Raw genomic sequence first — 23091 nt, 5'->3', positions numbered from 1 at the left:
ATTGAGTAGACCTATGTAGAATCTTCATACTTTTTGCGTGCTACAAACATTTTGGAAATCTCCTATATGGTATTGGTGTCATAAAAATTTTTCTTGTATTGTTGTAATTTTTTTCAAATTTAAAGTTTTTATTATTTCTCAAAACAAATAAAATTGCTAAGTGTTGTATAAAGCAAATTGAAGTAAAGTTTGTTTGGTGACCATCATATTTGCGTTGTTAGGGAAAAGTTCTAATGCACACCACACCATGTAGTTTTAATGTTTCCGGTGAATGCAGTAAACATTATAAGACTGTTAACTTATATTTTTGCTTGATTATGATCAAAATTTTCAAGCATTTTGTTGTCTTATGATAGATTTAAACACATGAAGGTCATGATGGGGTAAATCTAACCATGATGAAACAATGTTGTCAGATAAAAACAACTTAAACGTTATTGAAGAATCTGAACTGGTTTGTGGTACTTGTACATTAGGAAAGAAATCCAACACAGTGGAGTTTGCTGCTCATTTCATGCGAATGTTCATGAATCCAGTGAAAGAAGGCATATAGCGAATATGCTCAAATTATTATTAAAATGTGTTTTTACAATGCTGCAGTTTGTTACAAATAACCTTAAATTAATTTCTGAAAAAGTAAACCAAACCAATGAACATGAACACTGTAATGAATAATATTATCTAGTCACTTTGAAATAGTTTTTGCCTATACCGATGAAATTGCTTCGAAATAGACTGTAAAGCTCTTCCAACATCATAAAAATGACATGTTCTGATGGAAAAAGGCTTGCAACAATTCTACTGATTGTGCTCTTTGAAGTATAGATGCTTTCTTCATTATTCATACTTAATTTAATCAATCATACGATTTAATTTAATCATACGATTTTCAGGTCGTCCGGTGAAGCGACTTTACAACACAGTAAAAGAAACAAGCTGTGAAGCCTTCTGCAGTTATAGCTATTTATTTTGTCTGAAATAGCCTTTTCTCATTAAAGTACTTGCTGTTCATTGTAACAAACTAAATCCTGTATATATATATATATACTTCATGTTAAAATTTTGGGATGGCTTCTTAATCGAAAGGCAACTTGAAGTGTAAAAGAGTTGTTTTATCTCCTTAATGTAAGAATCCAGTTATCCGTTTTTTGCTTATCTGCTCTAATTTCTAAAAATATTGTCCCAACTGGATTGGATATTTTAGTAAATTGCTATTCAGTTTTAAATTGAATGTGATAACGATTTGTTGTTAAATTTTTTATATCTCAAACAAAAGCTTAAAATTGTACTGCATTGTTTCTGCTTCATAATGCGAAATGTCTTTGCAAGATGTGAGTGTGAGAAATAAAGAACAAGATGCTATTTTGTATTCATTCAAAGGGATCGGGGTAAGATTGCATACAAATGTACTTTTAGTTGGTGCATAGTGAATTATTTTTGTAAACATTGCTTAAAAGTTGTTACACTTTTCAAGAAAATGTAAAGATACAAGAAAAATACGGATGTTTTATCACAGAATATTTACAGAAATTTCGTTATAAAAACTAACTTGTCAGTTTACTTCGCTTGATTTCATGCACGCTTTAGTAGTAGCAAGGTTGTAGGACTTGAGGTACCAATAAATCGGTCTTGGAAATCCGTTTGTTAGATGGTGCTATTTGGTAAAAACAACACTTTTTAAGGTTAACTTTTATTTATGAACTGCGACCAGTATGCCTTTAATGTAATTTTTATTAGTCATACATTTACACTGCTTTGTAATTTATGCAATATATACTATTTGTGATTTTAGATTGCTCAATTGGTGCTCGCTGTATTGTTGATTATATTCTGCATTGTTTCCCTGTGTGTTGCTGCATATTGCTGCTACTCCCCAATCACAATGGTTTCTGCTGGAATTTGGTGCAACATCTGGGTATCTATACATAAAGCTGTATGATGCATAGTTATTATCACTTAGTTTTTACCTTGAAATAAAAATGGAAAGTATTATGAAATTACTTGAACTTATTGCGTCTGAGTATTACTCAATCAAGATGGAATACTTGGTTATAACATCACAATGTCATTTACTACAACACATTCTTTTCATTGTATTGTGACGGTTAGCATCATCCTTCTCTCTTCATGCAATTAATGACCTAAAAGATGTGATATACAAATACAAAACAGAATTTGCATTTCGTCAATGAAAATTACTGTGACATGGAGAGGTAATTTAAAGTGCTTGGACAACTAGGTAGGCATAAAGCAAGAAAATAACACATAGCATTGTGACGTCTTCCTTCAGTACTACTGATACTTTTTTCAATATTAAACCCATGCTGACTTAAGTTGAAGTTATAGTTAAGTTTAAGAGACACTTTTGCCACACTGAAACATGTGTTGACACTGGGATGGACGCTTTTCTCACCTTGGATATTAAAATATTTTTTACAAGAGAGTGTCACTGAGCTGAGTGTGAATACAAATGATCATCGGATTTAGCATGTATTTAATCTGATGAAAGGTTGTTACATTTATGAATAGATAAATTTGTTAAGTGTAAGAATTTACTCATCTATATATTTATCAATGGTGATTGATTTATTTTTATCTTTGATGCATGTGTTAGTACATCATTTTTGGCAACACCTGGTATTTGAAACAATAAAACATGTTCTGGTAAAATGGCAACAAGGTAATTGAATATTGTGGTATTTAACATGACAGTAACTGTAAGACTTCTCAGCTAATTTTTTGTTCACGCCATCAGAATTTTATACAACTCTTGGTGCAGATATGCAGAATATAATTACTCCATGCATGATGCTGAGTATTAATCAATACTTGTCCAAATATAGGAAGCTGCTAATATTTGGCTGAGTACTTGGACTATGATTTAACTCTTTCCATTTTTAGTTATACGAGGTAGATAGGTTTATGAAAACTACGTATCAAGTTTATTCGTATATATATATATATGGCATTTGTTTGTTCATATATGGCAAAATGATAAATTTAAAATTAATGAACACATAATTTTACACTATATTATATACACTATATTCAATTTTACACTATATTCTAGGTTTTTCCAGCAGGTTTGATGAGCATTGCTGCATCGAAAAATGTAACTTCAACAACAGTGAGTCAAATATACTTTTCTATGACAGTCCGGTTTCACAACACTTTTAATGAAATTCCTTTTCTTAATTTTTTGCCTTGCACCAAGTACAGGTCGATATGAAAATTCGAATATGCAGTCAAGAGTTTCAATGAAAACAGTGAATCAATAAACCAATAAAACACTTTCATTATTTTTCTTGTTAAGAACTTCTATTAATTTTTGCAGGTGACATGGACGATGATTAGTTCCGGTGTTGCAAGTTTTTTCATCTTTGTTCTTGTCGTCATTGAAATTATTGCTTTCATCGTATCTTTAGCAAATCCTTATCGTGATCAGGTTTTTTTTTAATATTTTAGTTTCACTATAAGTTAAATCCGCATTGTTTACAGTGTGATATTCAAGCAATGCAGAACAACAATAATCAAAAAATGTAAAAATGTCCCCACTTCTCATGCCTTTGAAATAAATAAATAAATATAAATAAATAACCAGTGTCTTGCACCTGGAGTTTTGCTGTAAAGTTATTCCTAAGTACTGAAGTTTAATTCTTTGCTTTTAGCTAGCCTTGTTGGTCATACACATGTTCATGCTTTCTCTTGCCATGGCCCAACTTACTTTATGTGTGCGCAGTACATTTGTTTTTTCAAGAATGTATTGCTCCTCTCCATATCAGCCTGTGGGATTGCATAATGCTACCTGTGCCAGTTGCTGCATTCCAAGGAGCCAAGTAAGTAGCCAGCATATTCTAAACTTTACAAATGCAAGCATTCATATGTTAGGTTGCAATAATATTATATGGGTACATTTTCTACGACCTGGCACCTGTTTGTAAATATTTTTTTTTTTTCGCTATATTTTGTTATGTTTAAGCTTGTGTTTGAAATATGCGCACTAAGTGTTTTGTTAATTTTTCATTCAAGTTAGAAACAAAACCTCATTTTTGAACAAGACAAAGTGTTATCTTCAAGAATACATTAAATACGCACAGACTGATTGTACTGTGAATCACAGTAGTTGCCACAGTCACACACAAGTTAAATCGTTTATTTTTTCTTTTTCTCAAGTTTATACAGAAAAATTTCATGTAACCGTATACACTATAAATATGCTTTATTCTGAACGATTTTGGGACTGCCAAAAAGTATAACTATTACGAAGGTGGTGTCACTAAGATGATTTTGTGTTACAATACAGTGTTGGCTTTCTTGGCTGCACAAGTGTAAATGCAATTGTCCATTGGTAAGATCAACCTATTTTTTTCCGTTAGAAAACATTGTCAGATAGTTTTAGAGGTACAAAGGTATACCATATTAGCATGTACAAACTTCACTTTGTTACTAGCTTATACAAATAATAATTGGTTACAGTAGTGAGGTAATTAACAACATGATAATTCAATATTTGAGACTGAGAAATAAACGGTTGCTGTTTGGAAGCCGAGGCGGTAGCTTTTCAAGGACTTGTCTGCATGTGCAGTTGTACACAGATATGATAAGTTTATGACTGAAAAAATGTGGTTGTTTAACCGTGGTGGTCGTCACCGAGATTCTACTGTATTTCATATTGTGACATTGTCAGATGAATGATGCTAATTGCCTTAGCTTGGCAGCCACCTTTTAAAAAAAACGATTTTTTTTGTTTTTGCTCTTAACGGAAAGCCTTGCCTCAGTTCTGCTCCTTGATAAAAAAAAGAGTACACTTCTTTAAACGAATTAAAGCTAATGTCTTTTTGACGCAATTTAGAAAACTGATCATATTTCTGTGTTTTAATGCAAAACTTATTTCAAACTGTACACAAACATGAATAGATTTGCTGAATATCGCTTGTGTGCAAGATTCAAGTTAACAGATATATTACTTCAAAAGTGATCGACTTTGGTAAGGAATGATGATCTATTTACATGGCTAACCTAGACTACAGTCAACATTTCTTGGTGAAGGTCATTTACTTAAGGGTTTTGCTTTTGAATCGTTTTATCATTATTTTTTAGCAATTACGTCACATGAAAAGCAATGTTTTTATAAAAATGTATCATTTGTTGCTGAGACAAATAGATTCGGGATTTGTTTGGACGTTTATAATATTTTGGGTCCCACAAACTCGAATTTAATCGTTCTCGTGGCATACCCCTAATATTCATGAAAGTTGTTCTGCTCACAGCGTTTTTGTGCCAAGAAAAGTAACGATAATTTAATGCAAGCGGATAATGCACAAAAAAACTGAGCTACCAATACAACTCCTTATTTTTAAAAAGGCACTGTAGCTGTGACTGCTCTTAAAATAATATGGGATTATGAGCATGCTCTGCTCTGCTAACTGCTGATTGATTGGTAAAAATGTCAATTGTTTAGGAAAAATATATAGTTCTTAAGTTAAACCATTTCACTGACTGCTTTGGATATACATTTATTATCATACATTTTGTATTTGTTTCAGAGTATGGGATACCCGCAAGTCTTATACACTGCCATCAACCCCAAACCACATGGTTCATAATAATTGATGTTTCAAAGCTAACCAAACCTTGAGTGGTCTATTGTGTTTATCTTTTTTCCATATTTTGACACAAATATTTAAAATGGTAAGCAGTGATGTCAGGCAATGTTACCTTTAAAATTTCTCTGTGAGTGTAAAACTGCTTTTGTGCAGGATTTAACTTTTTATCTCGTCCTATCAAAATATGTGCAACAAATGCTTATGGATTTAATATCAAGTATGCAAGTACTTGCATAAAAACCATTGTGAGCACGCAGCTTATAAAGTAACTTTAGTGTTAAGATGTAGCATACGGAGGTTATAGCTAGTACTTGCAACAACTCCCAAGTAGTTTTGTTAGTTTTTAAATAAACTTTCATTTTTAAGTTTAAGAATGCTGACATGTAAATACGTCTGGTGCAAAGCATTATACTGTGTGTGTTAGTTATGTATTAGATTTTTCAATTTTTATCTTAAATTAATTTTCAACAATGGTATTGCAGCCATGTTATTTGCCTTAGCTTAAAAATGTAAGCTGCGCATTGCTTTCGATAAAAATGGGCTATACTGTCTATCTTGCCCAGTATAAAATCCTGCTAACTGGTATGAGAGTTGAGTTCTATTTTTCAAGTGTATTTGCTAATTGCAATGAACAGTTTCATGTCTCATATTTTAACTATAAACAGTATTGGTCATTTTGTGTAAACCCATTGTGTGAATTTGCTAATCTGTGTGCAATTTTTGTTTCTCACCAAATAAAATTTTTTATGAACATGAACTTAGTGAATTGATAGGTTGTTATAAAACATGGGACAATTGCCAAATCTTCTTTTGGGGTCTGTGGTTGTGGACAAAAAGGTAGTCAAACATGCAATTAGCTTTTCAGAATATCATAAATGTTAAATTAAACGTGAAAACATTGCTAGTTATTTGACTCAACATTCAGACTCAGGTATCACATGATATTATCCATGTTCTTTAAATTCTTTAAAATACAGTGAGACCTCGTTAATCCGGACCACTTCGTTTCGTCAAAAAATGTCGGTTTAGCGGGGTATCCGGGTTATCGGAAAGTAAAAAATCAATCAATCTTGCAAATGCAGCACCGTGTACAAAACGCAGTATGCACCTTACTCCAATTCTAAGTACCGACTTTCTGGCTGGACAGCAACTAAAATAAAATTATATTTTTTGTATGATCCGACCCAGTGTCGAACCCCAGAACCACCGTATTAAAGACGAATGCTCTCCAAGTGACGAACATTCGGCCGCAAATCGGTTTGACAACCGCTCTTGCATGGCGAAGCATTCCGGCGGGACCAGCAGTCTTGAACTTTCTTTGACCTGTTTCCAATCTTTGCGCAATGCGATATCAAAAGCTGATAGCACGATTGAGTTGCAGCAGTATGTCTTCAATAGATTGCCGCACTCAACCGATGTAATGTACGTATTTTTTTGCGACCGCGGAAGCGTTGTTTGTTACTGTTGATGAACAATTTATTTTTTCGTTTCTAAAATACTGTACAGTATTTCATAGTATGACTAAAAAGCTGTGCGGCTAAAATTTTTTACAAAGCGCAATGCTGTACAGTACTGTACTTTTGAATCAATAAAGACCGCAACGTTATTATGCGTAGATAATTGGCTATTGTTTCGTCAACTAACTACCCAGTGTACATAGTGTATTAGGACAATCGTGAATCATTTTCGCTTAACTGTTAATAATCCGGTTTATCGAATTTTATTGCTATTGATTTAGCACATTTGTTCCAAAACTTTTGTGTCGGAGTCGGACAGTGGGGTTTCCGGATTAAAGGGGTAAAATGCATAGAAAGAAATCCGTTCCCGGCAGTTTTGTGTCGGATAGCGGGGATTCCGGTTGTTCGGGGTCCGGATTAACGAGGTCCCACTGTATATACTAAATTCTGGTAAGCAAGTGCTTATTTTGAATGGAAGTTGTGGTTTTGCAACAATTTTGTTTGGTGTTTTTTCTTTTACATTGGTGCATGCTTTGCTCTGTTATCAACTTAAATATAGCAGAGACAATTGCAGGAAAGATGGAGACTGTTCCTGCATTTGTTTACTTTGTATTACTGTTTGCTGCCCTCTTTGTTATCTCTGTGTTGTTTGTAAGCTCCACTTGCAGTGTTGTAATGACTCGAGTCACGTTTTTAAATAACTTGACTTGACTCGAGTCTCAGAAAGTAATATGACGCAAGTCATTAAATCTTAATTGTAAATTTATTGATCAACTGAGTTACAGACATTTGATTTCGTTGCGAACGATCGGTTAAAGGTATAGCCAATGGCATCACTTGATCTGACTTGCATTATATTTTAACTTGACTCAAGTCTTAAAAAATGACTTGGTTACAGCACTGTCCACTTCCTTGAGTTTAACAATAAAACTAGTGTACAATAACTTTTATTGTTTGTCTTCCAGTTTTAACTTTTTTGGATTTAGTGTTCCAATTTACCTTCATCGTTTCTGGATGATGTCAATGGCATTATTAGTCTGCACTCCTACGCCAGAACACCATAACATAACATAAAGGGGTATTTCACAGAAAGGATGTTAACAGGATTCAAAATTTATCTGTAAATACAGCTGATTCTTCATCTCACTAGTTTCTGTTCGTTTGCATTGTGCCAAAATAGATTTCGCAAAGCATCTTTGTAACCTCATGTTAACTTGAACTGTGTTATTCCAGCACAACACTTAAATATCGCAAAGATTCACCCTCAGTAATACAAAAGCAATTTTGGTGTGAGAAAATAAACCTTTTAATAAGTAAGTATAACTATATTTTCTGCATTGTGCTTACCTGGCATGGCATGTAGATATTCATAAGTTCAGGATCATTGTTACAGAAACAGAGCACCAACTTGTGCCTGGGATGTATTTCATACATTTTTCTATTTGTGTCTTGTGTGCCTAATCACTTTTTAATATATGCTTTTTTGACTACTGTCTATAGTAAACCCAATGCTGGATTTTTCTGCGCATAGCAACTGATTACACAAATGTAATTAATTTCCAAAGTAACACAAGTCTTAAAAGAACTTAAAGAGGCAAAGTACATGAAATTCAGCAGCTTTAGCCAACTGATTCCATGTTAGAATCAATTAACAAACCGTGTTAAAAGAAAATTGAATTGAAGGAACTTTGACCAATGGTGTAATACTGTGGAAAAAAGAACAGCAGTGCAACAAAAGCAGACTGAAAGGGAAGTTATTAAGGCGGGGGGGTCACAAACAAGAATTTTTCAAATCAGTCGGGTACAAGTACTTTCAAGTAAAATATGATAAATTTAATGCAATGTGACTGATAGGATAATGAAATGCATTATCGATACAAATTTTGTAAACAATTCATTCAACCAATTCGACAACGAGAAACTAGTCATACAGGAACTATTTTCGGAAAGACATAAATGTAGTGTAACAGTGGCAATCATTTTCATTTGGATTGACACTTCCGGAATCAAAGCAGGAATAAAAATGAAATATAGCTTTCTTGGAAGTATTTATAATCCATTACATCAGTTTATGCATAACAGGCAAGTTATACACAAACGATTTTGTAGTTATTGCATTTTTACACATATTACAGAGCACGCAATGTCAAGTTTAGTACAAGCAGTTACTAAATGTTGGTAGGTCTAGCAGTATAACAGCAAAACACAGTTAATGGAGTGCTTGTAACACAGCTTGTTTCTTGTAAAACAGAACAAAGCCTTAATAATTAGCACCACAAAACTGGGAGAAGCACAAAGCAATTTACTAGGGCATAAAATACAATGAAACTTGGCAACTACTCAAGTGTGATTACTTGGAAGTTTTACATGATTTTGTAAGTTGGTATCTCACACCTACCCACAAGTGCCAACAGTTAATGCTATGAAATCAATTATGGTACAACATAACCAGTGTGGCAGTATATCTGCTCTACAGTAACAAGATAGCAAACAAAAAACATAGAATAACATTAAAAATGCAAATTCTGGTTAGAAACGAGCAATCATATTTCTTCATTATCACCACCATGTCTGTCCAAACTGCTCAGGGTAAAGGTAGTACATAATCAAAAATACAGTACATACCAAAAAACATCAATGGGCCTTCACAAAATCTGCAAGGCTCTTTGGCAATAAGTCATAGTAGTTAATGGCACGTTGCTTAAGCACAGTTGCAGCAAGGCACTGCAGTGACATACGGTGTACCGGATTGATTTTTGTGGATAGTTTACTTCCAAGAAAATCCAAAACAGTACGTCCACTTTTGTCAGTGAAGTCAGGATGTGCTCCGCCATCTAACAACTGGTTTAGCACGTCAATGGCTAAAGGAGATTTACAATCTCGACTAGTTTCCGCAGCTAAATGTGCTGGAGTCTTTCCATCACAGTCTCTCGCGTTTGGGTCGTATCCACAGGTAAGCAAGACCTTGATCACGTTAGCATTTGGAAACCTCGTAACTGGATAGCGTCCCAAAGGACACGCCCTTGCGCAGGAGGCTAAGTGCAGTAAAGTATGGTCGCAGTGGTCAGTGATTGATTTTAGTCGATAAAGAAGAGTATTTCGCTTTCGGACAGCGGTTTTTGTTGCTGTTTCTGACATGGTGGTCTTGTCATGAAGAACAATTTCTGACAAAGCACTTAGATGTAAAGTGATAACCATTGCTCTATACACACGCTGGTTACTAGCTTCACAAATCGAGCAACAAGTGGATGAACTGTGGTGGTTAGACTGCGGTCTACGTGGCATGCCGCTGCCAAGCGATCGGCTGCTTGATACTGAGGGAGATGAACGAGAATATGAGGCGATATTCCTGTAAGTCATGTCTGGTCGAATGCTCCTAATTCGGGAGGATTTCTTGGTGGTACAACTTCTGTCTTCTAATAAACAAAAATCAAATAAAGGAATTCATGAGGACAAAATGAGTTAAAATGTATTCTGGATCAATATTTTTGGGCTTAAAACCAACCTTTATCATTTGGAGAAGATTTCTGAACCATTTTACAACCTCTGTCGATTTCATCAACTGCTCTTTGCAACACACTTAAGACTTGATCAGCATTTGCTTTAGGTACGGTTGAGCTCATATGAGAGCGATTCTGTATGAAAGAGACATTATATTATAATTCTTTTCATGTTATCATGCAAGGTGCCTATAACACAAATCTATTTACATGTTTACTTTGTTTAATTGTAAAGACTTTAGAGACACAATGTAATGTTAATGATGCTCTGCATTAAATGAGTAACACAAAAATTTAAATCTCCAGATGGTGTTCTCATAAACAAGCTGGTAAGATAAGCACAAATATATATATTTTGTTTAAAAGGGCCAACTCGTGGAACTCAAGTGGGTGTGATGCTGCACAAAATTACACGTTACATTAGATTATTTGTCAGTTTATAGTTTTACCAATGCGCTACATTTAAGGTATAAAAAACGCAAGCTTAAATGTTGATGATGCTCGAAAACCAGCCAGTGAGAAGAGCAGAGATATTTTCGTTTGAAGACAATTTCAACCACAAAAAAGGACATCACCATGGCATTTGGCCATGAAATACATCACGTTATTTTAAGTCATTCACCAGATCATAATATGGAACAAATGCTTAAGTAAAATCTGCCAACGCAAATTCATCACTTAATTATGACGAAAACGGTGGTTCTTACTATGTCACAATAAAACAAACAATAGGGATGACTTAGGTATTTGGATCAAGCAAGAATAGAATGTTTTCTGAGAGCTGTGACAGACAAGTAAAGAGTAATATGTATAAGTATAACTATAGCGAACTTAGTGTATAACAGGAGCATTTTGCATTGAATAAGACTAAACTAGCTTTCCGTTGGTATATTTGTACTGGTTAATGTAAATGCTAACCTACAGTATACAGTTCAGTCTTGGCTGTTGGTTCTAGCCTAGTCTGGTACCAGTAACTGCGGTAAAAAAAGAATGCTTTACAAGTTTATGTACTGTCAACTTGTGAAAATAAACATTACCTGCTACAAATCAACTACCTATGGTGACCTATTCCATCCAAAACACTTTAGCTAGCTTACCATATCTAATACAAACCCCGGTCATCAGGAATACTGTTGCTACATTGTGACATCATAATAGGTGGCCAAATTTGTGATACAACTTTGACAATAACTGCTCACTCACTACATATTTTATCAAAAATCCTTTCACCGGTATGTTTACTGATAACTACTCTTTGATTTAAGGCCAACTTGTTTTTGGGATTGCCCCTCACTTTAAACATTGAGTACAGTAGTGTTTTGAAAAAATGAAAGTTTTTCACCAAAGGCATTACAAAATGGATGTACTACCTTTGACAGGAATAATGTAAGTCATGTTTACAATTGAATAAATTTTTTACAATTTCAAAATAATTGATGGTGAAAATTACTTCTACACTTGACAAAACAACATTGACTGACCATTAATTTCTAATACAAAACAATAACATGGTTGAAAACCAGTGAGCTGAAACTGAACTAGTATATATATATATATAATATGGCAAAAGTTTCGAAAAGCGATATAAACAATAGCAAAAAAATATAGTCATCAGCTAAGTTTTCTCTGACCATAAAACTTCATACCCGACCTCATCAACATAAGTAAAGTGCAACGCAAACATGCTTAAGTCTAGTCAAACTAATGCCAAAACAATTTCAGTGAGACACAAATGTATATGATAAATGAACAAGAATTCAATCTCTCCCAAAAAGATTTATGACAATCAAAACTTGCGACAAAGCAAGATATAGGAAGCAATAAAAGTATATAGTCCTGCACCTGAGTTACTTAAAACATATAATTCTCAAAGTAGGGTATATAAATTATATGTTATATATACTGTATATCCTTTTTAAATCAAAAATCTTACAAAGTGTTGGTGTGATAGAAAAGTGATTATCTTTTACTTGTCATGTCAAAAAAATTGTTTGTTCCTTTGTGGCTTTTACAAAGTTTATCTATCAACCCATCGTTGCATGAGTCATCAAATGTCAAATACAGTTAAAACTTAAAAGAATACAAAATAGGTCATAGCAGACATGGCTTACTTTACAGTCTGAGTGACTCATGCTCTATGTTTTGCATAATAGTAGAATTCTTAAAAGGGTCTTTACTAAGTGCTCACTCTGACATGTAAGAAAACCAAGTAATAACTATGCTACCGTATTGTAAACATTTTGAAATGACGTTGGGATAAAAGACATCGACATGCAAGAAACGTTAAATTTTTGGCAGGAGAATGTCCACAAGTTATACAACGGAAGTGCTAATTACGTGACAGTCACTTGTTCATTGAGCTGTCATGCATTCATGACATCACATGTCGTAATAAGGTTAAGCAAAGCACAGACAGTCGTATGTCAGACTTAAGTACTATAAATAGCTTTAAACTAGTACAGGAGTATTCGATGCCATTTTTGGCATTAATTTCAGTGGTTTATTGTAACTTGCAGACTGTCAGTGACTATTACTGACCGACTTAACCCCTGAGTAAGTTGCAACATTTTCCTACAATTAATTTACACTGAGCCATCATACCATGAAGTCATTTGTATTATTTTTACATCCACATATGAATGGCATATTGTTTCATCAACCATTACGAAAATTTAGTCCAATCAAGTGCTATTGTATATCATATCAATAACAGGAAACATATAAACATATTTGGTAGTAATTATTCCAAAACGGTTCCATTCCTGACCAAGCCTAGCATTTCATATGACCTCAAACAACCAATTGTTATGGGCCAAAGCAGCAACGTTGTACACTTGTGCAGTTATGCAACACTAATTTTTGACGAACTTGCAGAGGTACTGAGGAATTCATGTACATTATTCGTGTACATAATAATTATTTATCATATGATATAAAACTGTATTGCCAAGAAAACATTAAAAATTATTTGTTAACTCTCACTATAAGTATGCACAATTTCAATTTTTATTTAGAGTGTTAATCAGTTATTAGCATTAAAGTAAAAACTTTACCTGTTCCATGAAGCTAAACAGCTCTGCAAATGAGAGTAAACTGCTTAATGTCATGGGATAAAGAGGCTCAAGGTTTTTCCTTTGCATATCGAGAGCATGCATCCACAATGCAACACATTTTTCAAAGTTGCCAGAGTCAGCAAAGACAGCCCCACGATACCTAAAAAGATAATAAAGGTGATTACTTGTAAGCACATTATCCATGACCAACAAAAAACAATAACACCACAACAAGTTTGCATACATACCTAATGAAGTATGATGTGTCAGGATGTTTAGGTCCTAAAACTCTTTCCCTAATTAAAAGAGCAACCATCCTTGCTTTCTCTGGGCTCGATCGAATTTCTTGTAGTTTGGATTGTGTATTTGGTTCAGCTACATAACCATATGCTGGAATAGGCTCTCGTTTAGGTATCTCAGCTTCTGGTGCTGCTTGACTGTAAAACACACTTGTTTGAAAATTGTCTTATCATCTTTTGAAAAGACAATCTAAGAAGCAGAATTACTTTCTACGCTCAACTAACCGTAGTGTTAATGCCTTTTCCCAAAACTTGAATGCATTTGACAAATCATGCCGTTTATCTAAATAAGTGGCACCAAGAAGCTCATAAGCATGAATTTGTTCAATTTTGGGTATGTCATCAAGTGACGAAAAAAATTGAGAAAGCTGTTCATGGCCAGCCACTGCTGCAGTCATAAGTGGTGTCATACCATGACTATCCTTTTGCATTCTGAAAAAAGAAAACAAAGTATGTACATAAATATGTTGAAAAATCAAGTTTTTCATACCTAACAACAAATTACCACTGAAAGCTAAAGAAAATAAAGGCAAAGTGAATACCTTGCATGGTGTAATAATAACATTTTGGCAATCGAAACACAACCATTTTCAGCACAATCATGTAATGCTGTGTTATGCTTGATGCTACATCGGTTCACGTCTGCTCCTGCTTCAAGAAGTGTTTTTACAATCTCAGTATGTCCCTTATAACAGGCGATCATCAGACAGGTATGTCCATGCCTGCGTAAGAACATGAAGTAACAGAAATATAGTGAATGAACACGGAACTTAAGAGAATAACGATGATAGACTAATGCAAACCTGTTTGCAATTTCAAAGTCTGCTTTGTGTTCAAGCAAATACTTCACTATTCCAATGTGACCATCAAAGCACGCTGCTCGGAGTGGGGTAGAATTTGTTTGAGTAGTACAATTCGGATCAGCTTTGTGTTGAATTAAGCACTTTACAATGTTAAAGTGGCCAGCTGCGGCCGCACACCACAGTGGAGGAGCATCTACAAAGTAATCAAGAGATATTTCAAAATCAGACTTATAAAACAAGATACATATCAATCCTTCATCATATTTCTCTGTCTGCAAGGCTATTTGGTTTTAAATAATGAAATAATTGCTTGCATCAGGTCAAAAGTTAAACAGGGCTACATGAGCATAGATTAAAACCTACAGCTCATCTACATCTAAACCTACCTACATCTAAACTAAATCTCTGAGAAATTGTATGATGGATTTACATACTGTAAAGCCAATCAAAAAAACAATATATAACTATATTTCAGACCTTCAATGGTTTCACCATCAAAAACAACAGAACCACGCTGTTGCAAATCAGTATGGCATTTGGTAATCAAAAACTGCACAACTTCTAAATGGCCTTCCCTTGAAGCTGTTATCAGTGGTGTTGAACCTTCTACTTTAGTAGATGTCAATGCTTTCACTTGTGAAGACGTTTTACTGGCCAAACAGCTCTGAAACACGTTATTAGAGCAACATTTAGTTAAACATGCCAGTAGTTAAGAATGTAATGTAATTACATTAGTGATGTATTTTTTAAAGCAAGTAATTATGATCACAAATAAAATGCAGAATTTTTACATTCAGTAAGAACCTACTTTTAGCTGCTTGAGCTTCCCTTCCTTTGCTGCTGTAAAAATTGTTTGCTGTAAAATCTCTAAATCTGAAGAACTCATCTCCTTCAAAGATACATACAAAGCTAATATCCTATCACAATTTATAAATCTACAGAAGTAAAATAAATCTAACATATTATGCAAGCATTCTAATTAATATTTAACAATATATACTTCCAATACTACAAAGTAAATTCTTTTTAGACTGGTTAGCATTCAAAAAAAATATCAATACAAATATAGCAAAATCATAATAATGAGGTTATATAAACAGGTTTCTAACAGTTTTAAGAAACTAAATTAGGTTTGACATCCACAGCATCATAACAATGTCATAAATTAAAAGCAGCTAATAAGCCTTCTTTAACAATTGTATTAACATTCACCAAGCCTACTTACTTAACCCAACACAAACAAACTCCAACTCATAAACCAAATCCTTGGCTAGTACTTTTTGTAAATAAAAAATAACTTAAATAAAAAATAAGAAAGGTTAGATGGCATTTGAATGGCTTATATTGAAAAATTTGGAAGAAATTACAAGTATGTTGTTACCTAATTGATAATTTTTGGAGTCTAGTGTAAGAGGTGCACGACCACATCCAGAGGTGGGTGGTAATGTGGTACTATAGTAACGAATTGCTGTATTGTGGTACTTTTCCAGTACCGAATTCCTGTATCAATTTATTTCTTTCAACAAATTTTAGTCAGCTTCAGTACCTGCTACTTCTAAAGTGATTATTTCCAAGTTCTGAAAATTTTCAAATGTTCATAAAAATTTGCTGAACAAAGTGGCAAGACATGAGGTCGCATATGTTTTGGCCTAGAGTCACCTGTAGTGGGACCATAATGAAAAGGACAAAAATTGAGCTCGCAACAGGTTCGCTATACAAAAAGCATTAGTACTTTGTACCTATAAAGTACCAACTATATACTTTTTGAAATAGTATATATATACCGAATATTAATACCGTCGTTCATCGGTTCATTTTTTGCTAAGCATAGGTACTTCCGAAGTACAGCTGCCAATCTCAAAGTGACTCCCAGCAAGTGGGCGCCCATATTAATTTCTAAGTAGTAAAATAAACAAAAAATGTTAAAAATAATGAAATAAGATCATCACCGAATTGAATAAGACCAACAGCATAATTAATTAAGATTTAGAATAAAATAGTGTTACAACAATGGCAGGTTAACTTGGCCATCTTACCCATTTCAAAGATAAATGAAATCCTGGAGTGAAAATAATGTCTAAACAATTTTAATTCATCAACCAAGTTTTAAAAATTGAGCCAGCAGAGCATAAAATTTTGGTCAAGTGCATATAACCACATTTATAATGATGTACTTTTCTTGGGGTCACCTTTACTTATTACCCTCCTATATCAGGTTGGAGTATTGAGGAACTATTACATGATAATTTCGTTTCTATTATCTCACAACTCCTTGCAAAAAATACAAGAAGCCCACTGTCTTGTTTATAATATACTCAACATTTATATTTCATCATTTACGCAGCGGGGATGAAATCATAATTAATGCCTCTTGCTAATTAGCATTACACTAATACATGAAATATCATAAAGGTGACAAAGCCAAAACAATCTTAACGCATCCATGAAAATAATAATGGCAATAACTTGCTGATAATAACTAGCACAACCACTAAAACCATTTTTTCAAATACAGGTACCATCATTTCTTAATTACAAATCATTTTTCATTTTTTCAATTAATTTTCATTTCAACTATAATTCATTTAATTTTTCAGTTACACATAAAAAATCATTTTTCAATGAACCAAAACATTTAGACATTCCAAGTGACTATTTCACCGGCGTCCGCTTATTGAAAGTCAAAAAATCGCAATATGGTAATTGGCAGATTTCTACTGATAGGTTTGTCACTCTCATTTTTACACGAAAAAAAGAGGTAATTTCATTGTGTTCCATAGTGATTTGCTCTCAGGGCTAGTTTGCTGAAGATTTAGGATTCCAATCTTGCCAATGTTTATGATTTGAGCATTTAAGCTTTAAAATTTATACGCATAATCAATCTATCAAGTGAAATATTTCTTTCAGAATATCTGGCATCTTTGATGAGCTGGTATAGCGCCAAAACCTGTCCCTCCATTTTGACGTCATAGATTTAAATCTGATCATGGTTTTGGCTCAGAAGAAAAGGATCAGGAGCCTGACCAGCAGCAGCTGTTGACCGAGTGAACTGAACATGCTGAACGCTTAGTCCTTCATTTCTTCTAAGGGCTGAGTTCTTGGCAGCTTCTAATAATACAGGCTGCAAGAGTTGTGCTGGGTACAAATATGGTTGACTGCTGAGTATAGTATAGTTGTTTGTTTGATAATGAAATAAATCAGCAAAAAAACAAGTGCTAGCGCAGTTAGAATATTATGGGGTCTAGTATACAAAGGCATCCTTTGGTTGTGCACTTGTACGTATACTAGATCCCATAATATTCTAACTGCGCTAGCACTTGTTTCTTTGCTGATTTAAATTAATAATCAGAATGAAATTAAAGACGTCACAATGAGGGTACAGGTCAGGGGGATAGGATTTGGCATAACATCGGCCCAGGCTACGTATACCACGTCCAGGTCTAAGTTAAACGATGAACACAAAACTTATAGAACATACAGACACAGCTTATACCCTGTAGCCTATACCTTTCCAAAATAAACCATAAAGTTAAAGGCTTGCAAACATCCATTTTGTCCCATTCCCGTTAGCTTAAGACAAGAGGCTTAGCAACTTACCAGTGTCAACTTCATAAAATAGCCAGCTAAAACTGGGTCTTTCAACTCATCAAAAAAGAAAGACGTCAGCTGATGAACAACAAGAATCACTCCTCAACTCAACTAATGACGTCATAAAGACCTATTACGTATAAAGACATCCACCGTGTGACGCCATTGGGCTTTCATTCACATTGTTGTGGTTCGTCAGTTGTTCAAATAAAGTGTGCGGGCAGTTGGACATGTGACACGTTTCAACGGCGTCATTTGCAATTCTACAACTCAAACTCATGCTTGAATCGTGAAACGACTTTTTTGGCAGATTTTATATTTACGGTTTTAAATGATGACTTCTCTTATCAATGTCACATAATCAATTAAGACGGTTAAATAAATGTTTTTTTTGAAAGAATTGAACTTTACAGTTAAATGTTAGGCACAGTTGAAGTTGCATCTATAGTATCTGTGATAATTATATCAATTAATATAATATAAAATTGTGTACGACATAGAATTCTCGTCTAGCGAATCAGCGAAGCATAACACTGCGTGACGTAGTCGATTGCTTCGTACTTACTGTGTGTGCATTTTGATTTATTCAGTCTTTTGGCTATTACGTTCAACGCCGCAACATGTCTTTATGCTGTTGCTGTCACAATGTTCTATCTTGATTTATTCGTTCAATGAAGCTTCAATATAATCAGATTATACAGTTGTCATTCCTGTGTTATTATTGCTGAAGTCTATCAAAGTTCACTGTTGAGATATACACAAGTAAACAGACTTTGTAAGGAAGTGGGCAAACCTTACAGGTTAAGGTACCATACACCACTTTTCATTACATATCTATCAAACTTAATGTTAGTAGTCTCGGTTTCAGCGTCGGTTTTATTCGTGTTTTTATTATTACAAAAGGATTAGTTCAAAGGTTCTCGATTTTATTGTCAATGAGCCACTATTTTGCGCGCCATCATCGTTCCATCAAAAAATATAAGTTACTAGATTGACTTGTGATAATATTGTGATTATAACCAAAACTAATATACAGATTATGTGAGATTTCAATTCTAGTACTTGTGTGTCGTTTTAGCTAAGAGTAACACGAGCCACAATCACTTCCTGTACCATTGTTGTGACGTAATATTTTCGCCTTTTTCGCATGCGTTCAGTTTGTCGAAAATAAGTTTTGTTAGCGTATGGCAGTACGAAGTAACAAGTCTGGGTATAATCAGCAATCAACAATTTAATGCAGTTGAATATAGCTAAGCCAAAATGCTATTACATTGACTGTTGAATGAAGTGCTGTTGATGTGCCAATGTTCTGTCAATTTGTAATCGTATAACGAAGAATCAATATAACCAGTTTATACAATCAACAAATTTGTGCAAACTACTGAACAGTACAATCTAAGATAAGCTCAGTGTTAAGTCAGACAACTCTGCTTGTCGGCTTCACAAGACAATCAGCTTTTAGCTGAACAATCGAGTCTAGGATTGAATAAGCAAACAACGACCTTGAGGCTCATTATATCGAGGACAATAAACATTCAGACAATCAAAGATTGTATTGGAGTGACTGGTAAAGTCAAGTTTAACAACAATAACCAATCATTCCATTACAGACTAGAAGACCTGGGCAGTTTCAGCCACTCTTTTAAAAAGATTTTGTAAAAAACACGTGTTTTTATTACTTGTTACCTTGATTTCAATTATCTTATTGGTTTTTACGTTGAATATGTATACATGCTCGTTACTTAATTGTAGATTCTTGGCGATACCTAACATATTGTTCGTTGTTTGGTTGCTTTTCTGTCGTCACATGCTTTTGATTTGATTATATTTTTGTATTGCACAAACTTTACATTGTTAGCACTCCCTGTATCACTTGGTTTAGTTTAGTTGTTTTGCTTGTGATAATATTGTAATAATAGCCAAAGGTAATATACAGATTGTGTAAGATTTACAATTCTCGTACTTTATGTGTCGTTTTAGCAAAGAGTAACACGAGTCACAATAACTTCCTGTACTATGGTTGTGACGTAATATTTGTGCCTTTCTCGCATGCGTTCAGTTTGCCAGTGTGTCAGCGTATATTCTTTCAATCAGTTTTGTTGTCTCCAGCAACCAGTAATTTAATACAGTTGAATATAGCTAAGCCAAAATGCTAAAACATTAACTGTTGGATGAAATGCTGTTGATGTGCCAATAATCTGTCAATTTGTAATCGTATAAACAAGAAACAATATAATCAGTTTATGCAATCAACATATTTGTGCAAACTACTGAACAGTACAATTTAAGAGAAGCTCAGTGTTAAGTCAGACAACTTTGCTTGTCGGCTTCACAAGACAATCAGCTTTTAGCTGAACAGTCGAGTCTAGGATTGACAAAGCTAAACAACGACCTTGAGGCTCATTATATCGAAGACAATAAACATTCAGACAATCAAAGATTGTTTTGGAGTGACTGGTACAGTCAAGTTCAACAACAATAACCAGTCATTCCATTACATGCTTTTGACCACATAGCGTAATCCTTATTGCAGTAGGAATTCTGCACCGTTTTGTTTCCGCCACTACTTTTCTTTGGCACTTTCCTTTGCCCCAAATATCGTGACACCCGACAGTTCGGTTGTGACTTCACTGACTTTTGTGTGTTCGCCAAGCAACAGCCTTAATTTGTCTAGTTGTTTTCCTCTGTGAGATTCTTTTATCAGATCTTTGTATTCGATTATATTAAAGTTGGGATGCCGCAGTGATTTCTTGTATTTTCTAACTTAAGATTTGTGACTTATTTAATCAAGTATCGTGTATTTTCTTGCTTTTATATCTTTCAATATACGTCACCGTAAGAGAGGCTAAGGACGCGGCATAATGACGGTTCACCGTAAGAGAGGCTAAGGACGCCTGCGTTTACACAACAATTTTGCAATTACAGTATTTACTATCATTTGCTTAGGAAACAAGTTACTTTGTCGGATAAAAACATACTAATTAGTACTTAGATAATAAACTTTATAGAAATTTCAGAACATCACTTTGGAGCCACACGATGATTTAATGCCTATTTCTTTAAATTCTTCAATCCAAAAATTCATCAAAACTTATGCTAATCAATAGGGCCAAGTTGCTCCATTGACGACGAGGTCTGTGACGTTAAACATCCATTGTGAGTCATCATGCAAGTCCTCTATAATGGAATTAATTATTAATGGCAGTCAAACAAAAATCATAGTTGTTTATCAATGTTCTTTAAGTCCATATATGAGTTCATGAGCCAATGACGAGTAACGTCTCTTTAAGCGCAGATAATGGATTGTTACTAATGATTGCTTTTAATTACAGTAGGCCTACAATCTATTTTTGGGTTTGGTGACACTTAATCACGCGACACTTAATCACGCGACGCTTAATCACCGACACATAATCACTAGGACATTTAATCACGCGACACTTAATCACGTGACACATAATCACTAGGACATTTAATCACGCGACACATAATCACTAGGACATTTAATCACGCGACATTTAATCACACATTTACAATGTTTATTTACATTTACAATTTACAGCAATGTTATGCATGGGAAATGTAAGCAACTGCACGAAGATAGACTAAAATCTCGCTTGACAGATAACGGTCAACAGTGTTTTGCACGCGCAGTTTCAGTGCCTTGTACCGCATTGGAATAGAAGGTTGAGTACCAGCAATTCCTTGCAGAAACGTTGCACGTTGCATTTGAATGTCTTTTTCAATTCCCTCCAAAACCGACGCTCTGACACAGTTTCAAGTAGCATTGTATTTTACGGTGTAACGTTTTGATGGTACTTTGGTCAAGAGCTTCGGTGACAATAGAATAATGTTAGATATTACATAGGTAATACGTAGCAATGCAAAATGACATGTTATTTCCTGATTGGCTAATGTGTTTGTATAAAAACTAAGGTTTGGTTAAAATCTCCCCTTCTTGTCTTTACACATAATATCAGTTTTACCTTCTGGACTGTTCATTACTGAATTGGAGTTATAGTTTAGTTTAAATGTGAAAAGATGATGAAAATGTTTCTAATGTGATACAACTTATTTCGGACAATATAACAATTAGACTTTATGAAGCCGGTGTTGATTTAAAGAAACATTATAGAGAAAGCCGGCGCAACGGAGTCAAAGACAATTGTCGGGGAGTTCTAAAAGAAAGACTAATAGCCTTTGGCTTTAGGCCAACCTTATAAGCAATCCACATCGCCATCCCCACAGAGAGATGCACACGAGCTTGAATTACTGAATTTTCCTCACGCTTTTCCGACATCCAAGTGATTATGTGTCGCGTGATTAAATGTCGCGTGATTAAGTATCCAAGTCGCGTGATTAAATGTCCTAGTGATTATGTGTCGCGTGATTAAATGTCCTAGTGTTTATGTGTCGCGTGATTAAATGTCCTAGTGATTATGTGTCGGTGATTAAGCGTCGCGTGATTAAGTGTCGGTACACCCTATTTTTGCCTGTTGAACAGCACTTGGTCTCGGTCAGCCTTCCTTACTGATTGGAATAACCTAAAGCAGAGCTAGGGTTATAGCCAGGGTTGCCATACCGTCCTTATTTCTAAGATTTGTCCTTATTTTAACGGTCTGTGTCTTAGAAAATATGTTTGTCCTTATTTTTAAGACATGTCCTTATTTTCACTTGCGTCCTTATTTTTAGGGCAGAGGTTCGTATTTTGGGCATTTTGCAACCTTTAGTACCAAAGAGATACCAAAATTAAAAACATGCAAATAGTGTCTTGTTTTTTTTTTT

General features: G+C 34.4%; 2 protein-coding genes across 4 annotated transcripts; one reads left to right on the top strand and one right to left on the bottom strand.

Annotated features, from left to right (window-relative positions):
* The first annotated feature begins 765 nt into the window (after positions 1-765).
* On the top strand, positions 766-6363 carry LOC143446031 (uncharacterized). Its single transcript, XM_076945477.1, has 6 exons — positions 766-1388; positions 1793-1915; positions 3071-3127; positions 3335-3445; positions 3669-3836; positions 5547-6363. The coding sequence occupies exons 1-6, from the start codon at positions 1317-1319 to the stop codon at positions 5604-5606; spliced, it is 591 nt and encodes a 196-aa protein (XP_076801592.1). The 5' UTR covers positions 766-1316; the 3' UTR covers positions 5607-6363.
* A 2232-nt stretch (positions 6364-8595) lies between these two features.
* On the bottom strand, positions 8596-18442 carry LOC143445541 (protein fem-1 homolog C-like). Of its 3 annotated transcripts, none has more exons than XM_076944705.1 (10): positions 18316-18442; positions 15527-17826; positions 15196-15382; positions 14719-14911; positions 14458-14637; positions 14141-14347; positions 13865-14053; positions 13617-13776; positions 10569-10698; positions 8596-10479 (listed from the first exon to the last, which is right to left on the bottom strand). In XM_076944705.1, the coding sequence occupies exons 2-10, from the start codon at positions 15677-15679 to the stop codon at positions 9698-9700; spliced, it is 2181 nt and encodes a 726-aa protein (XP_076800820.1). In that variant the 5' UTR covers positions 15680-17826; positions 18316-18442; the 3' UTR covers positions 8596-9697. The 3 variants fall into 3 exon arrangements, with proteins under 3 accessions (XP_076800820.1, XP_076800819.1, XP_076800821.1); XM_076944704.1 differs by having other exon boundaries at positions 15527-17853; positions 18316-18387; XM_076944706.1 differs by having other exon boundaries at positions 15527-15607; positions 16100-18376.
* Between the last annotated feature and the right edge of the window lie 4649 nt (positions 18443-23091).

This window comes from Clavelina lepadiformis, chromosome 2, assembly GCF_947623445.1.
Source record: "Clavelina lepadiformis chromosome 2, kaClaLepa1.1, whole genome shotgun sequence".
NCBI classification, from domain to species: Eukaryota; Metazoa; Chordata; class Ascidiacea; order Aplousobranchia; family Clavelinidae; genus Clavelina; species Clavelina lepadiformis.
The sequence above is the reverse complement of the archived record's forward strand: the minus strand, read 5'-3'. Positions and strand labels throughout refer to the sequence as shown.

What these genes read in the sequence shown, in the direction of transcription:
- LOC143446031 (XM_076945477.1), top strand. Translation starts at nt 1,317, where the DNA reads ATGTCTTTGCAAGATGTGAGTGTGAGAAATAAAGAACAAGATGCTATT. An exon ending in ATTCATTCAAAGGGATCGGG is followed by an intron (nt 1,389 to 1,792) that starts GTAAGATTGCAT and finishes TTGTGATTTTAG; the next exon opens with ATTGCTCAATTGGTGCTCGC. An exon ending in AAAATGTAACTTCAACAACA is followed by an intron (nt 3,128 to 3,334) that starts GTGAGTCAAATA and finishes TAATTTTTGCAG; the next exon opens with GTGACATGGACGATGATTAG.
- LOC143445541 (XM_076944705.1), bottom strand. Translation starts at nt 15,679, where the DNA reads ATGTTAGATTTATTTTACTTCTGTAGATTTATAAATTGTGATAGGATA. An exon ending in TGATGGTGAAACCATTGAAG is followed by an intron (nt 14,912 to 15,195) that starts GTCTGAAATATA and finishes ATTACTTTGTAG; the next exon opens with ATGCTCCTCCACTGTGGTGT. An exon ending in GACACATCATACTTCATTAG is followed by an intron (nt 13,777 to 13,864) that starts GTATGTATGCAA and finishes TTATCTTTTTAG; the next exon opens with GTATCGTGGGGCTGTCTTTG.